At 38.0% G+C, this 22,374-nt stretch overlaps 1 protein-coding gene across 1 annotated transcript in view; it reads left to right on the top strand.

The window, feature by feature from the left end:
* NCOA2 (nuclear receptor coactivator 2) overlaps positions 1-22,374 on the top strand; it is a 193,612-nt gene that overhangs the window by 131,977 nt on the left and 39,261 nt on the right. The window contains exons 7-13 of the mRNA XM_057426226.1: positions 7,564-7,667; positions 12,087-12,264; positions 13,656-13,841; positions 14,747-14,848; positions 14,938-15,078; positions 18,466-18,613; positions 20,754-22,023. Of these exons, the coding sequence (XP_057282209.1) occupies positions 7,564-7,667; positions 12,087-12,264; positions 13,656-13,841; positions 14,747-14,848; positions 14,938-15,078; positions 18,466-18,613; positions 20,754-22,023 (2,129 nt within the window). The remainder of the gene's footprint in view (positions 1-7,563; positions 7,668-12,086; positions 12,265-13,655; positions 13,842-14,746; positions 14,849-14,937; positions 15,079-18,465; positions 18,614-20,753; positions 22,024-22,374) is intronic.

The raw sequence follows: 22,374 nt of genomic DNA, 5'->3' as shown, positions 1-22,374 counted from the left end.
ATCCTCCAGCTCACGGGGCTTAGAGCCAACTGGCTCCTGGGGTGAGGAGAGGAGGGAGGGGGCATTTCCATTGCTGTTGCATGTCTTCTTCCTCACTTCCAAGACGCAGACCATTGAGTTCTGTAATAATGAGAGAAAAAAAAAGGATCATACATGTGGTGACAGAAAAGACCGGCAAAAAGAGAATGGGGAAGAGAAGAACCCAAGGAAAAGGTAGTAGCATGCCTATTAAAGTATTTAGCAAAGAATACATACAGAGATACTAGACTTCTTTCTGTCCAGCAGTTAAATATTCTTGCGAGTTGAATTTCATTTGTTTTGTCCTTGTTCCAGTTTAACTGAGCTGGGGGCAATTATTTCTCAGACGGTACTTCTTATAGAAGTTGCATGGGGTGATGTAGAAAAAAGAATGATGGAGACATGTAAAAATCATTAAGAGAAATGAAACTAGTATTAATTTTATGTATTATTACTTCCGTTTATTGATATTCCTGAATCCATCATGGTTTTCCAGTGCTTGTTTTACTTTCAGTGTCCATGAAAATTTTGTACACTGGATACTGTTACTGAAGTTTCTAGGAGCAGACATCGCTCAAAGTTTGAAAAGCTCCACTGGAAGTTTGCTGCTTGTATTTGATGGTTTTGAGAGAATGCAAAACTTTTTGTGGAGCTTATTTCTTACTGATGCTTCTTTACAGTGGGAAGGTGGGATGAGCATGTGTGGGACAGGAAAGCAGCTGTGCCAATTAAAAGTTGAAAACACCACAAGGAAGGATTTGCAAGGAAGGACTCTCAGCGTTTTAAGTGCTATTACTCCTGAGCGAGTAATTGAGCTTACAGCTTTCCAAGGGCTTTTAGCTTAAGCCCTGGGGTCATTTACCATTTAAGTGTGCTTCCATCAGCAGTAGTAAATGTGAAGCTGAACCATGTGGGTGTGATGAATGGAGGCATGGGGTGCTGCTGGGCTGGGTGGGAGAGCAGGTGGGTGGGCATGGGGTCCTTTCCAGATGAAGGTGATCCAGGTTGTGCTAACAAGAGGGCTGTGTGTCGGGGAGGTAGGCAAAGCCATCCTCTTAGATTGCTCGCAGTGAATAAACGTGCTGAGAAAAAGTGCAGCTGTGCTTTTTTAATATGCACTGCAGGAGATTTCAGCAGCCTGATGATATATCGTGCATTAATGTTGAAAAGATAAACACATTTGGAGAGCACAGGAAGGCCTTGTGTTTTTATGTTAGCAGAATGCTTCCTAATGAATAAGAACGTGCTGCTGGCTTCGCAGAGCCATATGGCAGCTTTTCTAATTTTAGTTCGGTGCAGATGCATAATTCTCCCTTGTTTTACCTCCTAAAACCTTCCTGAGATGTTGCATAGTTCTTCCTGTAAGACTTGATCTGTAGTTTCTGGAGGGAAAAAACTGTATTCAAGAGTCTAATAGCTTCTTTGCTCTGGACAGATTCATGCTGTATGATGAAAGAGCAACCTCACTACATAATCACTTCCCTAAAATAGTAGCTAACTTTACTCACAGGGATGGGATAATCTGGTCTTAAAATTGATTGCTGAAATAGTTACTGTTTCTTAGGCACTGGTCTTTTGAAAAATTACTTGCTTTCAGGGAATGAAAACAACTTGCGTCAAGTCAGTGGGAACTAGGTAAGGAACGTGAATGTGGGTATCAAATTCCATATGAGCCATGGATCATAGTGCTTGGAATTGCACAGCTCCAAGGCAGAGCTGCTTTCCCTGCCTGTGGTTGACCAGTATCAAAATAACTTACACGTTCTTTACTGCTTTGCTTCATTATGTGTAGTGATCCAAAACTACTCATGTTACCAAACACAAGTGTGCATTTGTTTGTGTTTTTTTTTTTTGGGGGGGGGGGGGGGGGGGAGGGGATTAGAGGTGGTTTTATTCAAGTTGATACCTCTGAAGGTAGTTCTTGTATAGCCTTACTCATGTTAGAAGCCTCCTGTACGTTACCACAATGGTTTCTGTTGGAAGGGACCCTAAACATCATCTAGTTTCAAGCCCTTCCACTAGACTAGGTTACTCAAAGCCCTTTCCAACTTGGCCTTGAAATATCACGACTTAGCAATATCATTAGTCAATATTATTACTTAGCAATAGTCATACACAAATGTTATTAAATCTAATATTTCAAATGCTATTACATCAAATATCTAAAACTGTAATGGCAACTAAAATTTAGCAGTTTGCTAAGTATACTTTCTATTATATGTTAACATTAGTTTTTTATACTGTACCCTTATCTTTGGCCAGTTACATGCTTTTACTTCTTCCTTAGCTGTTTGCTTAGATTTTATTTTTGCATGGCAATTCAGGAGAGATCAGAAGTATCACACAGGGTAAAATTACAAATATGAATGAGGCAAGACAAAAGTAATGCATGCAAAAGAAAGAAGATAAGTTGTTTTCAAGGCAGTTGCAGTGTAAAATTTCATTGCATGTTTAAACATACAGCATTTACAATCACTTTCAAGTGATGTTGCAGTTACTGTTATAAGGATTTTTTTCTTGATTCATGTGATTTTTCTAATGTGCAGAGTTGAGTTTTCTAGTATCCCTTATAATAAAACTCATACTTTTACCTATTATTATATAAATGAGGGTATATGATTTGAGATGGATGTGGCATTTCAGTAGCAATTTCAGAAATTTATGAAGAACAATAATTATATGTGGCACCTGAGAAAACCTGTTTTAAACAGTATTGGATCATAAATTTCATTCTGCCTGTTACAGTTGTTTTTTTTTCTTCTCTTGATCTCTTTCCTCATCAATTTGTAGAGCCCTGTCCAGGGTTTTGCCAGAATCTCTTTTTTGCTCCTCTTTTTCTGAGAACTAAACTAAATGTGTCTTGATGTAAATTTTCTCTTTTAGATTATGCCTCATCTTTTTGCAATCCCAACAGAGGCTACAGTTTCGTTCTTTACTTTGAAAATACATTTTGGTTTTACAGAGAGCATCAAGGGGGAAATAGTTCTGTAGCTGGTTTCAAAGGAAGTTAGAGTAGAGCTTGAATATAAAGAAAAGTTTTGGGGTGGTTCAACTGGTCCTGCCTTCCCACCTGTAGGAAGGGAGGATTTGAAACACAGCCAAGAGAAGGCGATGCCCATCAGTAGCACCTTCTGAGGCTGCTGTCAGAAATCCAGAGAACTGACATAGCTTGAGTTGGGAGGATGGAAAACCAAGAAGGCCTCCTAAGTTAAAATGTAGCAGGAGACTTCAAACTATTGCTTTTGGCTTCTCTTCTCTGACTTACGGATTTCTGTTAAACTAATGTGATTTCACAAAGGTTTGCTTTCAGAATCTGGAATGAGCTGCAAATAAAGCTCGAGGCTTTCCCACTGATAAATTTGTCAGAAAATATTTGTGAGGGCTTTTTTTTTCCCTTCTTTCATCTGTATATTATTATAGAAACGTAAATACAATTTATGAACACTAGGAAGATGCTCAATTGAAAATATTAAGAAGTATTTTAGTATTACTTCTGATGCAGTTATAAACATATCCACAGTTTAAATTACATACATCACTAAAATGCTACATAATTGGATGTATATATCCTTTGTAGTGTGTCTCTCAGGAGTACTTCTATTCTATTTGAATTTTTTTCTCTCTCTCTAGGCTAAACTCTTAATTGAGCAGAGCTAATAATTATTTCATGTGTGTGAAGTTTGTTCCGCTGTAATTTAGATAAAATACACTTAATCCTTGGTAGCCGTATTCATAAGGATGGGACCAGTTTCTAATATAATGCTCCTTCTCCGGCAGAGAATTCCCTGTGTGGAGGTGAAGCCACGGGAAGCCCCTTTCCACCCTGCTCACTTCCTCTGCTGGCACAAGGCTGTATTTCTTTTTCCATGCTAAACCTCTGCTCTGCTTTAGCCGCTGTGCCTGTAGGATGCCTGGTAGCAATTTCCCAGTGCTTTACATTTGAACAGGGGCATCGCTGTTCTAAGAGGCAGCATCACTGAAAGGTGAGATCAGGGAACCGGCTCTCCCTCTCCTGTTAGTGGCTGCATTGGAAAAGCCTAGCGGCTGTGGTTAGTCACAGGGCAATACCAGCAATTCCCATGGGGCTGGAAAAAAGGCCTCTGAGAGGCTTTGCAAGATTGGGCCTCTGCAGTTATTTTCCTAACCCCTAGCATTCAAAAATCATTACTCTAGTGTAGAAATAATAAACTCTCTGTGCTTTTGATTTGTTTGTACGGCCCCCAGTGAACCTAAAAAAAGGAGAAGTAAAAAAAAGGAAAAGTAAACTTTACGTTTTTGCACCAGTTCTTAACACCAGAAGCTGGAACTGTTAAGAAAAACAAAAAATACTGACTTGTGAGAAATGTGTGAGTGTTGTCGGCACTAGAAATTCGTGTATCAGTTGTTTCTTTTCCAACGTTCCTGCAATAAATTTTTGTCCTCAATTAGTCCTATGTGCTGCATTGCTGAAGAAAAGATTTGCATTTCAAGACGCTCCCCATGCCTGGCTGTCAGGATGACACTGCTGACAGGGTTTGCACTTACTTTTCCTGTATGTGCTGATAGAGTCTTCACAAGTGGCTTTGTGGTTCTGTCAAAAATGGATAATTTATTCTGTAGTTGAACATTATCAGTAGGTACAGTTTATAACATCAACAGAAACTACTGATGGTCCTACTCAGAGGTTGTCTGAGGCCATTGGTTTACTATACAGTGCCACTAAAATAAATGTATAGGGACCTGTGGCCTGAATGTGTAGGCTCTTCTAAGCTCTCCAGACACTTAACTTCTTATACAATTAAGTTACAGATCCCATTATGAAGTCCAGCATTTTGAAGCACTAGTGATTTATTAGTATTTCAGAATGCCTAGCCAGACATCATGAGTAGTGTAGTGTACGTTGTCACCGTCACTGGGAGAGGCGGGTAAACAATGTTTGTGTCTAAATAGTATTTTCATATTTTCTCTATTCGTAACACCCTTTTCTTGAGCAAGTACTGCGTTTATTGATCCCAGAAAGGTGTTGGGCCCTCTGAGGAAAGGCATGTCTAAGGGAAAAGAAAATGGAGAGGTTGAATGGTTGTGATAATGGAACAGGAGCAGTTGTGGATCAAAGGGTTGAAATGGAGAAACAGGGAACCATTTCCATGCTGTTGTCAGGGACTGTATGTGAGACTTGAGGCTTGAGAGGCCCTTGGTCTTACTCACTATTGCAGCTTCTGTGTTGATTGCCATCATAGTAATTGAAAACTTTTTCTTTTTCTCTGTATAAAACCTCAGATGTGTGCTTGAATGAGAACAGTTGTTCTGATAGATATGTTATGGGTGGTTTGTATGAACTCCTGGTTTTAAGAGTAAAAAAAATCTTCAGCAAATGTTTTGTGTTAGGTTAAAAATAGTCAGTAAAAGTAGTCTTTGTGAAATGAAGGAACACTGTAATGAATGTGCTTGCACACCATTGCTGGACAATATCTGCTGCCCCTCCATTTCTAGCACACAGAGAATAATCACATGTTCTCTGATACTCAAGATGGTATCAATGGCTGAGGCAGTAAGGGAATGAAAGCAGGAAACTGGTATCTGTACCCATTATAATATTTTGCAGTGTGAAACCAGAGATCACTTTATGCTACCAGGAACAGATGGGAAACAATATCATCACTGACTTTATTAAAAGCTCAGCCCTATTTTTAGCATCTTTTAGAATTCTTTCACAATTTTTAGAACATGTTTTCAGAATCGCATCATCATATGGTGCCACTTCTGCTATATTGTAGTATGGGAAGGATTGTTCAGTTTTTCTCTGTTACACCTAATCTCTGCTTTTTGCCAAAAGAAGAAGAAATAAAAGAGGAGAAAAAAAGAAAAAAGAAAAGGAATTAAAAAATCCCACTGCAGTCATCAATCAAACCCAGAAATACTAATTTTGTATCCTGGTGCGCTTAAGTGGCAGAGGAAAGGTTAATAGTTATTTCTATCAGATTATGCTAATCAAAGTGATTTAAAATCTTTCCATTAGTTGCAGCAGTCCATCTCCAGAACAATTTTATTTTATCATTATTCACAATGGTGTTATAATGTGTATGAACATACCTTAAGAAGACAGGTAAGATTTTAGTGGATCTTTATTCGTGAACGTGAGAAACAGTAGAAATCTGGGAAGAGACAGCCCAAATGACCAAAGCCTTATTGCCAGCAGGTGAGCACTGATAGAAGAACTCACAGGGGTTCTCAGAAGCAGTTCCTTTATTGTATGTCTAAGCAGCATATATTCACACTGACCTTATAACCTCTGCCAAGGAAATTGTTCAGAGGAACTTTGGCTGCAGTATTGCAGATCTACAGATAGTAGAAAATCCTGTACATTTGGATACATTTCAATTTGTAAGACTGATGCTTTAATTTTCACTGAGGCTTATTTTCCAAAGGTCCTTTACTCCATCTGCACATGGTACTTTCAGTAATTCGTACAGTGAATCTTCTGGTTTTTTGTTGTAGAAGGCAGAAATTCCTGTTATCATAATTTCAGTGTGCTTTCATGTTTATTAAAATAATCTAATGCATACTATTAAAAATATCTTTGATTATTTGTAATATCCTAGATTGTAATATAGCACTAGCTTTTATATAATTGCTTGAAAAAAGACTTTTAAATATAGAACTAGCAACATTAAGTCACAATGTAGAATATGTATTTTGTGTAGTGATTTGGTATTTTTATTATTTCTCTCTTAAAACCAATATCATACTTGAAATAGAAAAATTAATGCAATCCATTACTTTATAGGAACTATAAACTCTTTTGATTTGAAAGTTCCAGTGTGTATGACTATTGGTTACATTTGGAGTGGGGCATGATGTGTTTCTCTGTATATAACATATTGCAGTATGTGGCATTATGTTCCAGAAACCTTAAATCATTATTTTCTTGCCTGTAATTTTCAAATACAGCACTTGAAATTGTATGTAGTTTTAATAACATATTGTCAATAAGGCAGTATGAAAATTATGTGATAGTAAAAATGTGGGTGGAGGCATGGGAATAGAAAGGAGGCTGCTGTTTCTCAGTACTGAAACAGTAGATTGCAGACTTATGTCTGCAATCCCTTCTATATATAGCAATTCCCTTCTATATATAGTCTGCAATATATATATGTCTGCAATCCCTTCTATATATAGCAATTCCCTTCTATATATAGCAATTGTAGAAAAGTTGTTCAGCTGTGAGCTTTGCATGCTCTTGTAGATCAGCCTTTTAATACACCTTGATCCTGCCTTTTACTCATCACACCTTCATAAGGAGCCTTGTCTTTGCCCAGTGATATGTTTTGTAGTTTAGTAAAATGTCTATCATAGAAACAGCAGGAATCATTTGTGTCATGAAACTTCAAAACTAAGAGGCAAATATACTAGTTATGCTTCTGTTGAGTCATTATGGGAGACTATTTAATCTCATTTTCGGAATTGATGCACTGTAACCATTTCATACCTATTCTCAGTGCTCTGTGGGCTCTTTTGTATCACTTAGCACTTCTCTGTCATTTAACACAGTTTTCTTTATTGCAGAAAAAGCAGCAGCAGCTAATGAAGATGAAGTGCAAAAAGCAGATGTATCATCTACGGGTCAGAGTGTCATCGACAAGGATGCACTTGGACCAATGATGCTTGAGGTGAAGAGCACAAAATTCCTTTATTTCCACCAGTTCTGCTACCCCTAGGATGAAGAGCAGTGTAATAAAATAGAAAAGTGCAGTCAGAGGTCGTTGTAAAGGAATGTTGAAGGGAAACAAACCATCCTGGCTATTTAGGATTATGTCATTTAAGAGCAGGCAGCATATTTCTATTGGATTCAGTGATGAAACTCTCCGTAACTTGGGGTGGGGAGAGGCAGAGAAAGAGGTAATTCTGCTTCTGTGTAATGCAGAAGATGTGGGAGGCTTCAGCTGGTTGCAAGTCTTCAGTGTCTTTATTTGTTCTAAGCCACAGATTTGGAAGACATATTTTACGTAAACATTGACCTGCATATACAGTAGTATAGACATGAATGATCCTTTCTCTAAAATTACATATCATTGCTATACTGTTTTAATGGTTTATCATTTCAGCATTTACAGCATGTCTCTTTTCCTCTAGAATATGAAAGTAATTTAGGAAAGCTTTTCAAGACATGCATTTTGGTTTGTTCAGTTAAGCTTTCTGCCTGATTTTAGCTGTTATTTTGATATCCCAAAAGGCTGCATGGTTAAAACCTAGCTTCTAAATGTATTGCTAATAATGTTGGATAGGTATGTTACCTGGGATCCTAATGTTATATGCTGCTGTCCTTTGGCGCCACTGCTTTATCTGCTTAAGCTCACTTGCAAACTGTTTAGTCCTGTTCTGACTCGACTTTATCTGTAAGGGAGAATAAATGTTACTGTAGATAAAACACAAACTCTGAATTGGGCTGAAGGAACCAACTTTGGCAGAAGCATAATTATTCCATCATTTCTGAATGTTGCAGGAACAAAATGCAGTTATAACATTTTTAGGTATTTGCATTATTTTTCATGATTTGTTAGATGAAAGCCCTTTTTTCTGTACTCTGTGCAAAATAAAGGCTGCAAAATTACAGTACTAAGCAGATTAGTAGACAGGTTGGAGTGAAAATATTCTTTGAAAAATAGGGGTAAGAAATTAATTTAATATTTATTATACATGCTCACTGGATCAAATGTTGTTGGCTTTGCTATTAAACAAAGTTAAACATTCATCTCTTACATTGCTATGTTAAAATTTATCTCTAATTTTCTATTAATTTAATTGTAAGGACCTGTTTTAATCAGAGGGAAAATAAGGATAAGGTGGGTTTTTTTCCCCAGCTTATCTTACATGATTGGCTATTGCAGCAAACATGACATGTAAAATCACCCGTCTGTTCCGTTATTCCATTTAATTTAGTTTTCCTTTGCAGTAAAACCATTGCATATTAACAATGAAAGATTGTGGAAATAAATTAATAAACCAGAGTCCTTTTGCACCAAGAAACTTAAAAGGACTGAAAGTTGCTATATGTTTGCTGTGAAAAGAGTACAAATACTTTCTTTGTGTCTTTATCTCCTTAAGGAAATGCAATTAAGTTTATTTCATCTTTACAGAACCCCTTTATACAAGCTCTTCCAAAACCTAATGAACAATGTATTACTTGATTTGGTTTAAAAATATAATTGTCTGGTTTTATTAAAGACTAAAAATGAAGAACCCTCAGAATACTCTTTCCAGCTGAAGAAAGTGAGTAAAATTCATCATGCAGCTGCTGCACCTGAGGAATTTTTAGCATATTTCTTGGTTAAAGCATAAAGTAGATAGGAAGAGAGGATGAAAAAACAGTTAAGAGAGAGCTGACAACATCTCAAAGAGCACAAATCTATTTCCCTTCAGTATATTATCTAAAATAATATCTGTTATCTTGTTTTCTCTTCCAGCATGTTGTCCATTAATTGTTCCCCCATTATCCCAGTAGCTCTGAAGATAAGTTGCTTATTGTGGTGGCATACATCTGGGGCAGAATTAAGAAATTATTGCAGAACTGGAAGCTTCTAAAATATTTAAGTGTCTCCATGCATTATCTTGCTCAAAAGCTTGTAGCTGCTTACCTACACGATTATTTTATTAACAGAACAGAAAGAAATGGGAGATTAGCATATAAGGCCCTGTGTTACTCTAGGCTTAGATGACCACTTCTGTGGTCAAACCAAGAAGCATCGTAAGGTAACAATATAGAGCATCTCCTTGCCAAATATGTTGCCATAGTAGGAAATAGGGAAAACTGAAGGCTATTGTGGGATGCCAGTAACTGTCATAATCTCTTGCTTGCCATCCCTGCCTTTGAAAGTTTTCTGCTATGGCTTTGGTTTTGCGATCCCTTTGAACCATTGTAAGTGCTGACTGCTGCCAAGCAGAGTGGTTCAGCCAAACCCACACCCTTCTGCCAGCTCTAAACGCAATGTGGTTTCATGATGGGCCAGCTCAGGGACTGATGTTGCTAGCATTTTTTTTTTTTTCATTCCTCTTTTTTTTCTTGCATTAGTTTTCAGCTAACTCAGTTCTCTCTGGTCCAGCTCTTTATATCCTCAGACAGGACAGGGAGCTGTCATGATGTAGAAAGGACTTAACCAAACAGGTTGTGCTTTCATTGGCTTTGAGCAGTGGTGAAATGCAGTCTCAGACAGTAATAATCCATTGCAGAGATGGTGTTAGAAATTGTATTAGAGCCTCAATTAATTAAATCTTCTAAATCATTGCTGGTTAAACTAAATAGCCAGCAGGAAAATGTCATGAATATTATGAAGGTATGTGGAAAGGAGGGAGCTCTCCAAAGAAAGTGAATTTAGAGAAGGAACCAAGAATGATCAGAAACAAGAAGAAGGCAATGAAAAAAAAATGAAGTTAGAGATCAGAATTTGTGACGATTAACAGAGGAAAAAAAAAGACCTAGTTTATCTGAGAGGCAATCAGGAAAGGTATATACTGAAATATTTATTTGTGGGGTTTATTATTCTGTAATTTAAAAATAGAACAAACAAAGCATTTGGCAACCATTGGCTCAGCCACTCTGCTTATTGTGCTTTCACTATCCCTCCCCTTTAGCAAAATCATGAACACAAGCTCCAGGGAAGGATCTCTGGAGCTTGCGTAGTCCTACCTCCTTCTGAAAGCAGTTCTGACTAGAGCAGGTGGCTCAGGTCCCAGTCCAGCCAAGGTCTGAATATCTATCAAAAATGCCATATGCCTGTATACACTTGTTATGGCAGCTCCTCCTTGTTAGACTGTTTTGCAGTGAGTTGAGTTCAGGTTTAGTATGGATCCACTCAGTTTTAATTAAGCCATAATGGATCATGGGTTGCCTGTTTTTCTTTCATTGCCTTCTTCTTGTTTCTGATCATTCTTGGTTCCTTCTCTAAATTCATCTAAAGTCCATCGAGAGGTGAATAAATCAAGCAAAGCTGCCAAAGTCTGTATGGGTTAACTGTTAATTGGATGCTTAGACCGAAAGCTTTGGTGCTTCATGTTTAAATGTATCCTCGTTTATTTGCTCATATAACATAAAGCTAAGAGGGATGTATTCTGAAGTACTTATACAATCCACAGTCATGCTTGCATCTTAAGGAAGTTTGCAAGAGAAGTTCTTACTGATACTGAAATTTTTGCTTATCCTCATCAGGTAGCAGTACTGTGGTATTTGGCTTAGGCTTCAGATAACATACAGCAGATATCCTGGCAAGAATGCTGCAGCTAGGTTGTCCCTGTCACAAGAGATAAGGGGAGGGAGGGGAAAACCAGTCAGCAGAACTGATTCATTTAGGCACTTCCTCACAGAAACTTTAAAGTCCTTTGGAATATCATGGAGCTGAGTTGAAGAGGTAAAAGTCTGGTTCCTGTTCCCTGGATCATGTGTGGACTGAACTAAACTGGTGTCACACAAAAAAATGAAAGCAGTTCTGGGAGTAGACTAAAGTTGCTTCACTGCTCATTTGCTCTTCTTTTAATCCCTTGTGTTCCTGGCTGCATGGGCATCACTTCTCTGAAGATGCACTGCTGGGTGAGGGGAAAGCCTCTCTCTTTTTTTCTCCCAGTTTTTCTTGCCTTGTCCATTTTGCAATGTGTTTTACTGGAATCAGTCACCTTGTGCTGCATAGAGGAGCAAACAGGCTCTAGGTTTAGCAGAACCAGCTTCTGGACCAGGTCTCTTACTTCATAGGCAGGCAGATAGATAGCAACCTCTTTTTCCATTATTTTTGCTTGCTTGCTTGTTTAGGGTGGGTGATTTGGTTTGTTTTCATGAGCAGGTTTCATGATTTTGCAAGGTGTGCACCTTTCAGTGCTTTTACACTGGTCTGATATAAGTAAGATTAGATGCTCAGTCTGAAATATGTCTTTCGCTATTGCAGACAAGAATATAAGAACTGGGATGGATGCAGAAAGATTCAGCTATGTCATCAGAAGGGAATATTTACTTTCTGTTTATTTTGTTATTAATATGTTATTAATTGTGTTTTTGTCCCTCATTCCCTTTCTCTCCCTGTGTGCCTTTCTTTTTTTTCGTTTAGGCCCTAGATGGGTTCTTCTTTGTAGTGAACCCAGAAGGTAACGTTGTGTTTGTTTCTGAGAATGTGACACAGTACCTGAGGTACAACCAAGAAGAGCTAATGAACACAAGCATATATAGCATCTTGCATGTAGGGGACCACAATGAATTTGTCAAAATCCTGCTGCCAAAATCTTTAGGTATTTATCTTTTCCTCATATCATACCATTACTTATTTAACTTTGGTTATAAATCAGTATTTCAGTAACTTAAGTTAATGTCCTTTCACTACTTACAGTTTCATCATATACACTATCTTTAATGTATATATAGGCCGTATAAATGATTAATATTATTCTCAAAAGCATCCTCTGCTCTCTTCAGATTCTTATTTGTTAAAATTGCTCTCAGTAACTTATGTTAGCTGATTATTTTTAACGGATCTCCAGAGTGAATCACTAAAAGGCAGCTATGAGAACTCTGATAGTTCTCTGTCTAGGCTGGTTGTGCTAAGAACAGCCCAAGATAGCAGGAATATAAAAGAAAATTTAGAAAATGACTTATGCTAGAATTATTTTTTTCAATGGTTTTAGTCTAACCAGTATTTACCCTTGCCTTTCAAAAATGTTTTTGTTAATTGCAGCCATTTTCATATTCATATTAGTATTGGTTTTAATGTTATTGGGTTTTGGAGGAGGTAAAAATAAAGTCAATACTGGGTGCTTCAGTTACAGATGTTTAAAAAGTATTATGCATTTCACTTTAGCATTTATGACTATACTTCTAAACCCTGAAGAATCAAAAATGTAAATGACCAAACCCCATAAATTACTGCCTTTATTGCATTTTATGATTGAAGAGGGCAAGTGAAGAGTATTTTAAATATGACCCTGCTATTTCCTTATGTGGTGTTACATTAATTCACTCGGATGTCCAGTACCTATATTTGTGCATCTCAGGATTTTGTTTCCTTTTTTACTTGCCTTAAGCACTGTGTCAGGCTTCACTTTTATCCATTGCTGCACCCAGGTCATTCTGATCCTTTCAGTCTTTCCTGTTGTAGCTGACACTATGTTTTAATATATTCCCGGTTGTATTGCTTCCTGGGTTTATAAATGCATGTTAGTTTTTCTTTCTATTTCTAATCTGGGCACAGATTTTAAACAATGCTGCCATCTCTTTTGTATTAACCACTTTTAAATTCACTGGGCAGATCCTACATATCACCTTATTTCTTCCAGGAACACAAATAAACTCTTCGTCCAGTAGGCTTTTCACTGAGCTGTGTAACATACACACACACCAGTATCTAGACTTTTATCCTGCTTTTCTACTATGTTGTTATAAAGTCACCTGAAAAAAAAACATGATACATGAACAAATTAACAGTGTTCTTAACATTTGTTAGTTTTATAAATTACCTTGTTATGTGCTGTTCTGGGCTCTAATATTAATAATAGGTTATTGTTGTTGTTAAATGAACTTATTTCCCAACCAGTCTGCAAAACACCTTGATTAATTTCCTGTGGATAAGCATCAGAAATGCTTGCTACCAGGTTTTATCTCACTATATGATCTTTGCTTTGCTTAGTGAACGGGGGATCTTGGTCTGGTGACACTCCTAGGCGTAATAGCCATACCTTCAATTGTCGGATGCTGGTAAAACCTCTTGCTGATGCTGAAGAAGGCCATGATAACCAGGAAGCACATCAAAAATATGAAACTATGCAGTGCTTTGCTGTTTCTCAACCAAATTCATTCAAGGAGGACGGTGAAGGTAATTACTGCATTCAGTTTGTCTTAGTATTTTCTCTTTCTGTGCCATTGTGGGTCAGCAGTTTTGGTTCAGTTGATAAAGTGAGGTAGAGTTGATAAAGGGGCTTCTAAATCCTGAAAAATGGAAGAGTTTTCAGGAATTTTCCTTTTTCATTTAACTGTAGAAGTGTACTTCCATCTCAGATTATGAGTGTATACACTTGCATGCACCTGTTTGTTAAAAGAATACAACTGAATTTGAGAGAAACTGCATTTACCTTAAAGGAGTGTCCTAGTTTTGTACCACTGCAATTGTAAGAAGAATGTAGCTGACTGGGAGGAAAGTTTCAATGGGCAATTTTTTGAGTTCTTAGAATTTGAAAACAATTGTGGTTCACCATTTCCTTTACCATTTACTACTTCAGCAGGTAAATTTCCTCAGATTGTATTTTAACTATTCAGATAAGTAAAAATGGTTTATTATGAAGCTGCTTTCTCAAGGGACAGCAAGCATTTGGGGCATGTTTAAGAAATGTGGCTTAGAAGGTATGAAATGGTGAGTGTTTAAGAAATGTGCTCTCTGTGCATGCAGTATATTCTTTTTATTACTTATTTTCTGAGTGGTTGCTGTACAGGTATATGCATAAACATGTGCCAATAATTATGGACTGTGGTGGAGTTCTTGATAATTTGTCTTCTAAAAAAAAAACAAAAAACAACAAATCCTGTGTTGTTTAATTTTGTGTGAAACAATGAAGATGTAAAACCACTGAGTTCTGTCTATCCTTTTATTGGCACAAAATCTATTCTTTTGGTCCAAAAAGTTTTTAAGTACTTTTTCCTTTTTTTTTTTAATATTTCTTAATTCTTTGTGGAAACAGAATCTTCTCTTGTGTGCAAATTACTGAAGTAACATTTTTCTTTAAGATTTGCAGTCTTGCTTGATTTGTGTTGCAAGAAGAGCTCCAGTGAAGGAAAGACCACTTCTTCCTTCATCAGAGAGCTTTACTACTCGCCAGGATCTTCAAGGTATTGTGAAATAGGAGATCTTCATTGTGGTTTGGGTTTTTTAATCTCAAAGTGGAAATTGCTGTAACAAATGTTTTATCTAATATCAGGCAAAATAACTTCACTGGACACAAGTACCATGCGAGCAGCTATGAAACCTGGCTGGGAGGATTTGGTGAGAAGATGCATTCAGAGGTTCCATTCACAGCATGAGGGAGAAATATCTTTTGCCAAGAGGCATCACCAGGAAGGTTAGGATTCATATTTTTAGCACTTTCTATATTAAACTGTTTGTCATTTGTATCTCTTGGTTCTGTTCTCTTTGTTATGTTTACATCAAACAATCAAGGGCTACCAACCGTATGTTTTTCAAGCTGATTTGCCTGGCAGGCTGATGGCTCTCTCTAGAGAGGTTTTGTACCTTTCTCCCTGTTTGTTTTAGCCTGCTTCTTATAGCTGTGCCATATTGGAGGATACTTTAAATCTTTAAATTGTTGCAGTAATTTTAGAAAGAAAGACCCTTATATGTTCCTTCTCAAAACATTAACTATTCATTATTCTTCACAACCTCAGCTCACACGTGGCTGTTCATTGACCTGTATTTCTTTTCTCTACAAAAGTGGACTTTTGCTGCCACATTTCCTGTGAGAAACACACAGTGTTTCTGTGTGTTGCAGCACACATACTATGTGATGCAACACTCATGCTGTTGTACTGTGTCTAGCTGATAAGTATTATAGGATACACCACAAGCACATCTACCAGTCAAGATTATGGTAGGTAAGATGTAGGAGAATACCTGCACTGTGAAAAGTTCCCCATGAGATTTCTGTGGTAGTGACTGGGGGGGGAATTTTTTCTTCACATAAAAGCCTGATACTGCTAATTCTAGTAACACAGATCAAAATTGCTAAAACCAAATAACCCTTTATAGTCCACAGGAAAGTCTTTTCAAAACCAATTGGGAATAACTGAACATTTCCAGTGCAGGAGCATCATACTTCGGGTTCATGTTTGTAGAACAGGGTTTACAGCTCTCCTGTAGCAAGCAGTTGCCAGGGTCATTAGTCAATGGGTATGCCGGTTTGGAAACTAAATTGTAACTGGAATCTCAAATTATTCCACCAAGTACACACACATACAAAAAGCTTTAGTCATGCAGCATTAGTTAAATAATATGTTCTGCTTTCATGAAACCTTCAGGTTTCATTTTGGGAATGTGGGGGCACAGAAATTCTGTGATAACAGCTTCTTGGTTATGTACAGTGGGTGTGCTGAAAGTTCACAGCCTTATGCTGTGATTTCAGACAGAACTGAAGAAGGTGGAATGAAATTAAAGTTACAGTAGGGGTTTAGAGAGCATTTTCAGGTAAGACTTGTCTGTGCCAAAGGTAATTTAGGAGTTTCTGTTATGGCATCCAGCCACTTGTTACTTCAGACCTCTTCAAACGATTCGCTGCCAAATTAGCAGCTCCTGCATCCAGTGCTGAGGTTTGAGTGGGTCCTCTCTAAGCTGTCTGTGAAGTGATAAAAATATATGTGATTTGGAGTTTACACTGTATCATTTTGCAGGGGAGGGTTAGGATCATCATGTAAACTGTAGAATTAGTGTAAATGAGGGGGCTCTTCTTGTGGAAGTGAAGAAAGTGAGTGATAAGAGGAGGAGGAAAAACCTCTGGAGTTGCTTTGTGGCAAAGGATCCAGCACTAGAGAGGAGTAATGGCTGAAATGTTTCCTTCCCCTGCCCTGCAGCTTGGAGAAGAAAACAAAGCATATCTTGGGTCTTAGCGTCTTTGTACTTGACTGAGGAGCCCCTTGCATTTTTTAAGTCATTATGCTTGACAATAGCAGCAAAGAAAGTAATGGTCTTCTACATGTAATTCAGAGTTCCAGTGTGGAAAAATAACCAAACTGAACCCCAGCATTAGCTTAATAAACAACAAAACCCACAAAGCTTTCAAGTTAACTCTCAGTGTAAAGTGCAAAATATATGGTAAGTTTTTATTGGCCGCAGTCAGAAAAATAGCATTTCCTGAAAAGGAATACGGAAACATTCTTGTTTGCTTAAAGAAGTAGTTTGGAAAATGATTTAAGTAGAGATTTCACTTGTATCCTGTTGGCATTGAGTCCTGGAATTTCCTGATGTGGTATATGCTAAAGTTAAGAGTTTCGGACCTTCTGGTGCCCAAAGGTTAAACTGAAACAATGACACACCTAACAGTGAAATTTTGCTTTGTATTGTTTCACAGTTGTAGCTTTTTGTTTTTCTTTACATCTTTACTCTGAAAAAACCCTTCTGGTTGTTTAAATTGTGCTTCCTGTTTTCTCACTGCCTAAATAATACTTTAAAACCTTGCAGAACAATATATAACAGTGGGGGGACACGGAAGGAAAGCAATCCTCACCAGTTCTACAAGGCTGAAAATCTGGTAGCTCTGTAGAGGAGACTATTTAATAACACCACACTTGGAAAACCATGTCATTTCATTGCAAGAGGAAATATTGAAAAGCAAGCAATAAAATGCAGATCAGATGATACTATTAACTGGGGGGGAAGGAAAGGAAACCAAAACCACAGAAAATGTGTATATATGGAAAAACAGGAAATGAAAAAGTATTTGTGGTGCTTCATTCCTATTTTTTCCCTAAACCATTATATGAAAGTTCTGAAGATAAGTATTTCCCTCCTGCCATATCTGCAATCCTAATATGATAGCTTTTGGACTAGGAATTGAAAATGTTCAGACTTGTTTCACTGATGACAAAGACTGAATGGTACAATAAATGTTTGGAGATTTGCATTTCTGTAACATCATTTTAATTTTTAATTAAAGAAATGTCATAGAGGTCTTCAGAGGTTAGAGAATTGAATTTGTTCAAGTTCAGATTTACACTGAAAACTTAACGGCTGCAGATTATGTTCAGTGAAGTAAACCCCAAACCTGAAGTGCAGACATATCAACACTGGGGAAGGATAGCACAGCCCCATTTTTGGTTTAGGTAATTGTATTTATCATTTGCTTGAGTTGTATATTGTATTTGTTCTTTAAAAAGTAATGATTTCTTATTCCAGTTTTTATTTCTGATCTTTCCCATGTAAGAGATTTATGTACTTTTTAAGTTAATGAGAGTTACTGTTACAAGAGAATTTCAGCAGGCAGTAAGGAAGGAAAGATACAGGCTAGTGGAAACAGATAATGTAGAAACTAAAGGCATTTATATTAATCATTGTGATACAGATGATACAGATGAAAAAAATGTACGAGGAACAAAAGGAGTTAGACACATGTTTGATGAAAAGTGAAAGGGACATCAAGGTCTTCTTGGTCCACTCCTGAATTACTCTGTATTTTGTAGTCTCTGTTGCTGTTGTCACTCCTTATGAGTTGGGTTTTTTTGATCACCCTATGGTATGTGGGATCTTTTATTTTATAAGCATTCCATCTATTTATTTATTCTTCTGGGTTGGTTTTGTTTCACTCTTTAAATTAACACAGTGTCTGCGGTACCAGTGCTGATAAAATCAATCAAAATCAGAACATCAAAATCAATTCAAAATCAGAACATCAGATGTTGAGCCGCCAAGCTACCTGTGTAGTTTCTCATTAGTTTAATTCTGTTCTTTTGCTTGCTTGCAGTGCTGAGGCAGGGACTAGCGTTTAGTCCTGTTTACCGGTTCTCCTTGTCTGATGGCACCATCGTTTCTGCCCAAACAAAAAGCAAGCTCATCCGTTCTCAGACGACCAGTGAACCTCAGCTCGTAATCTCCTTGCATATGCTTCACAGGTAATCCTGACCAGTTTATTACATCCACACACTGCAACGGGACAGGAAAAGTACAAAGCTGCCAGAGCAGATAGATTGTTTAAGGCTGGTAGATGTTCAGTTGTCTTAGAACTGATAGCATAAAAACAAAGTAAGTTTTTGAAATCAATGCTTACAGCAGGAAAAGGCTGTAATGTCATTTCAGGACTTAAAAATGGCATGCAGGTTTTTCACATCAAGATCTTCTATTAAACATACAAAATTTCCTTTAATCTCATGTTCTTGAGTATTTTAATTTCCTGTATTTTACATAGTAGACACAAGAAACTTTCCAAGTGTAATTAAATCTAAAAAACTTTGAAGGATTAAATTCCTGTAGTTCACAGTCAGTCTTATGTTGGGCCCGGGTCTTCCTTAAAGAATGTTATGATTAGTAGAACTGCAGTTTAGGCAGATGCATATTTTAACTCCTTGTCTGTCTCCATTCCTTGTCTTTTCTGGTGGCTGGAATAGTGGCTTTCATATGTCCAGTCCTGAGAACTATTAGCCTTTCTTTAAAAAGGCACAGACAATAATATGTTTGAAGTCAAGGACAAGTAATCTCTGACTTCAGAGTTTCAATAAAATTTGAATTAAGTCATTGCATGTCCTAGGATATTTGTAATAAATTTTGTTTCAGGTTTTATTTGCTGATTATACTGAAAATGCTATTTCCCTGTATCCACAATACCACTTTTTTGTAAGGAGTAAAATAGCTGTAAACATAATTAAAACTGAAATCATTTTACAGAGATGGTGGATTTAGAAAATGACTGAGTAAAAGCTGTCTGGAATTTATTTTTGTTGGATTGCTGAATATACTTGATATTTCATGAAGTGCTAGATTTTAAATTTTAAAAAAGCACCACTAAGGTAAAACCGGTATTTGCCAATATACTTGGGTTGTTTTTTCAGCAGAACACTGGTACTATTGTATTTGTAATAACGGTCTTAAAATCCACCTCTCTTTATGGTTAGTGTTGTTCACCTTTGCCTTTACACCTAAGGTAACAAATTTAGAGTAACAACTTCCACTACCTTGTGTGCTTCAGTTCTTTCACTTTTCATGCCTTAGCAAAACGCAGAGGTTTGTCTGAGCTTATCCTCTGCAAGTCGGAATGGGTTTTGTCTCATCAAAAGTACATATGAAGAATGTTTATTCTTAGTATTTGTTTTTGGAAGTCCAGAGTTGATTTGATTTTTCTCAAAATCTCATTGTTTTTTTCTTCCTAATTTACTTGACTCTGTCTGTTTTGTAGCTTTTCGCATTTGGGAATATGTCTGATTTTCCTGATTTAAGTTTTAGCACAGAAGTAAAAAGCATATTGCATCCTCCCATAACCTAATTGAAATCTACCTAGGAAAAGAGAAGTGACCATCAAGTGTCCTCACAAGAGGTTTTTCTCTGTGTGTCTCCTCTATTTCCTCCGGCTTACAGTCTACATCTCTAAAATATGTGGGTTTTCTCTTTCTTCTCCTCTTCCTAAATGCCTGTGTCGGACTGGATTGCTAACAGTCTGTTCCCATTCTGAAGCAATATCCAGTAGTTCTTTTGGCTCACATGCTGTTTTGGAGCAGTATCGAAATACTCTGGCAGTGTAGAAATGCGACTTTTTCAACTTTCTTTTCAGTAAGAAAATAGCCCACTCCAGCCTTGTGGTGGGGCTAACTCATAGAAATTCAAAACTCCAGAAAACAGCTGTCCACAGCTGTCTTGTAAAGCATGGATTTGTTCAGGTCATATGTTTCAGATGAGATTTCTGTCAGTTCTAGTGGTTAGCTCTTGCTGACTTGTAGAGAAGAGATACACATTAAAGGGAGGGAGTCTGAAATTGTAACCTATCTGCATTTCTAATGACTGTCATTTAAATGAGGTATAATTTTGTTTTTCCGCTCTTCCACTGATCTGTTAATGAACTACTGAAAAACCATTCTGTTAATGTGCAGCCATGTTGAGTGTTGCATATCACTTTTGTCAAATTGTTGATTTGGTTTTAATTGTAGGCTTGTTGTGTTATTTTAAAGCGAGGTTTGGGGTTTTGCTTCTTTTTCTGTAAGGTAATTGCAAGTTGGCCACTGTCATTTTAGCTAATGGGTTGTTTTTCTTCCCTTTGCCACACAGAGAGCAGAATGTCTGTGGAATGAATCAGGATTTGACTGGACAAGGAATGGGGAAGATATTGAACCCAATTAGCTCCAGCAGCCCTGCCCATCAGGCCATGTGCAGTGGGAACCCAGGTCAGGATATGACCATCAGTAGCAATATAAATTTTGCCATAAATGGCCCAAAAGAACAAATGGGCATGCCAGCAGGCAGGTTTGGTGGTTCAGGGGGAATGAACCATGTGTCGAGCATACAAGCATCCACTCCTCAGGGTAGTAACTATGCACTAAAAATGAATAGCCCCTCACAAAGTAGCCCTGGCATGAACCCAGGGCAGCCAAACTCTATGCTTTCCCCAAGGCATCGTGTGAGCCCTGGAGTGGCAGGAAGTCCTCGCATCCCACCCAGTCAGTTCTCCCCTGCAGGGAGCTTACATTCACCCGTGGGAGTCTGCAGCAGCACAGGAAATAGCCATAACTACACCAACAGTTCCCTGAACGCACTTCAGGCCCTCAGCGAGGGCCATGGCGTTTCTCTGGGTTCGTCGTTGGCTTCACCTGACCTAAAAATGGGAAATTTACAAAATTCCCCTGTGAATATGAATCCTCCCCAGCTAAGCAAGATGGGAAGCCTGGACTCTAAAGACTGCTTTGGACTATATGGGGAGCAATCAGAAGGTACAACTGGACAAACAGAGAGCAACTGCCATTCAGGAGAACAGAAAGATAATAGCGATAACAGCATGCCACCAGTTGTCAGTGGCGAGAGACCTGATGGACAGAATAAACTGCATGATGGAAAAAGCCAGACAAAGCTCTTGCAATTGCTGACCACCAAATCAGATCAGATGGAGCCTTCGCCATTGTCCAGTACCATGGGAGATGTTAGCAAGGACTCCACGGGAGGGTTGCCTGGGTCTAGTTCGGCACATGGAACCTCGCTCAAGGAGAAGCATAAAATTTTGCACAGACTATTGCAGGACAGTAGTTCTCCTGTAGATTTGGCCAAGCTCACAGCAGAGGCCACAGGGAAAGAACTAAGCCAGGAGTCCAGTAGCACAGCTCCTGGTTCAGACCTGACTGTTAAACAGGAGCCAGCGAGTCCTAAGAAGAATAATAATGCACTACTTCGCTACTTGCTAGATAAAGATGATACTAAAGATATTGGTTTACCAGACATACCCCCAAAACTGGAGCGGTTGGACAGTAAGACAGACCCTTCTGGTAGCACAAAGTTAATACCTATGAGAACCGAAAAAGAAGAGATAAGCTTTGAGCCTAACGAACAGGTAAGCAAATCTTTGCATTATGTGTGAAATGTTCTAAACCTGCATTCCTGCCATCTGACATCCTGTGAGAGTAATTTCTTGACACTCTAGTAGGCTGTTACCTGTCTTTTGAAATCCAGTCTTCACCCAGTTTCCCAGTTGGTGTTACTAAGTTGTGATAATCACTCTGTCTAAAAGAACAGAATCTTCCTGGAAGGAGATGGATTACGCAGGGACTGAACACTGGGGAACCTTTCCCAGATGGTAGTCAGAGAAGGAGAAAATACTTTGATTAATGCTCTCTTACTGACAGCTTTTCCTATAGGCTGTTGTTGAATTGCTGTGGGTTAGATGGGCTCCTGACCTAGGCTA

Source organism: Pezoporus wallicus, unplaced genomic scaffold (assembly GCF_028554395.1).
Source record: "Pezoporus wallicus isolate ANWC-B61680 ecotype Strahan unplaced genomic scaffold, APGP_CSIRO_Pwel_v1 contig_4131, whole genome shotgun sequence".
NCBI classification, from domain to species: Eukaryota; Metazoa; Chordata; class Aves; order Psittaciformes; family Psittacidae; genus Pezoporus; species Pezoporus wallicus.
This window is presented reverse-complemented; position numbering and strand designations above follow the sequence as displayed.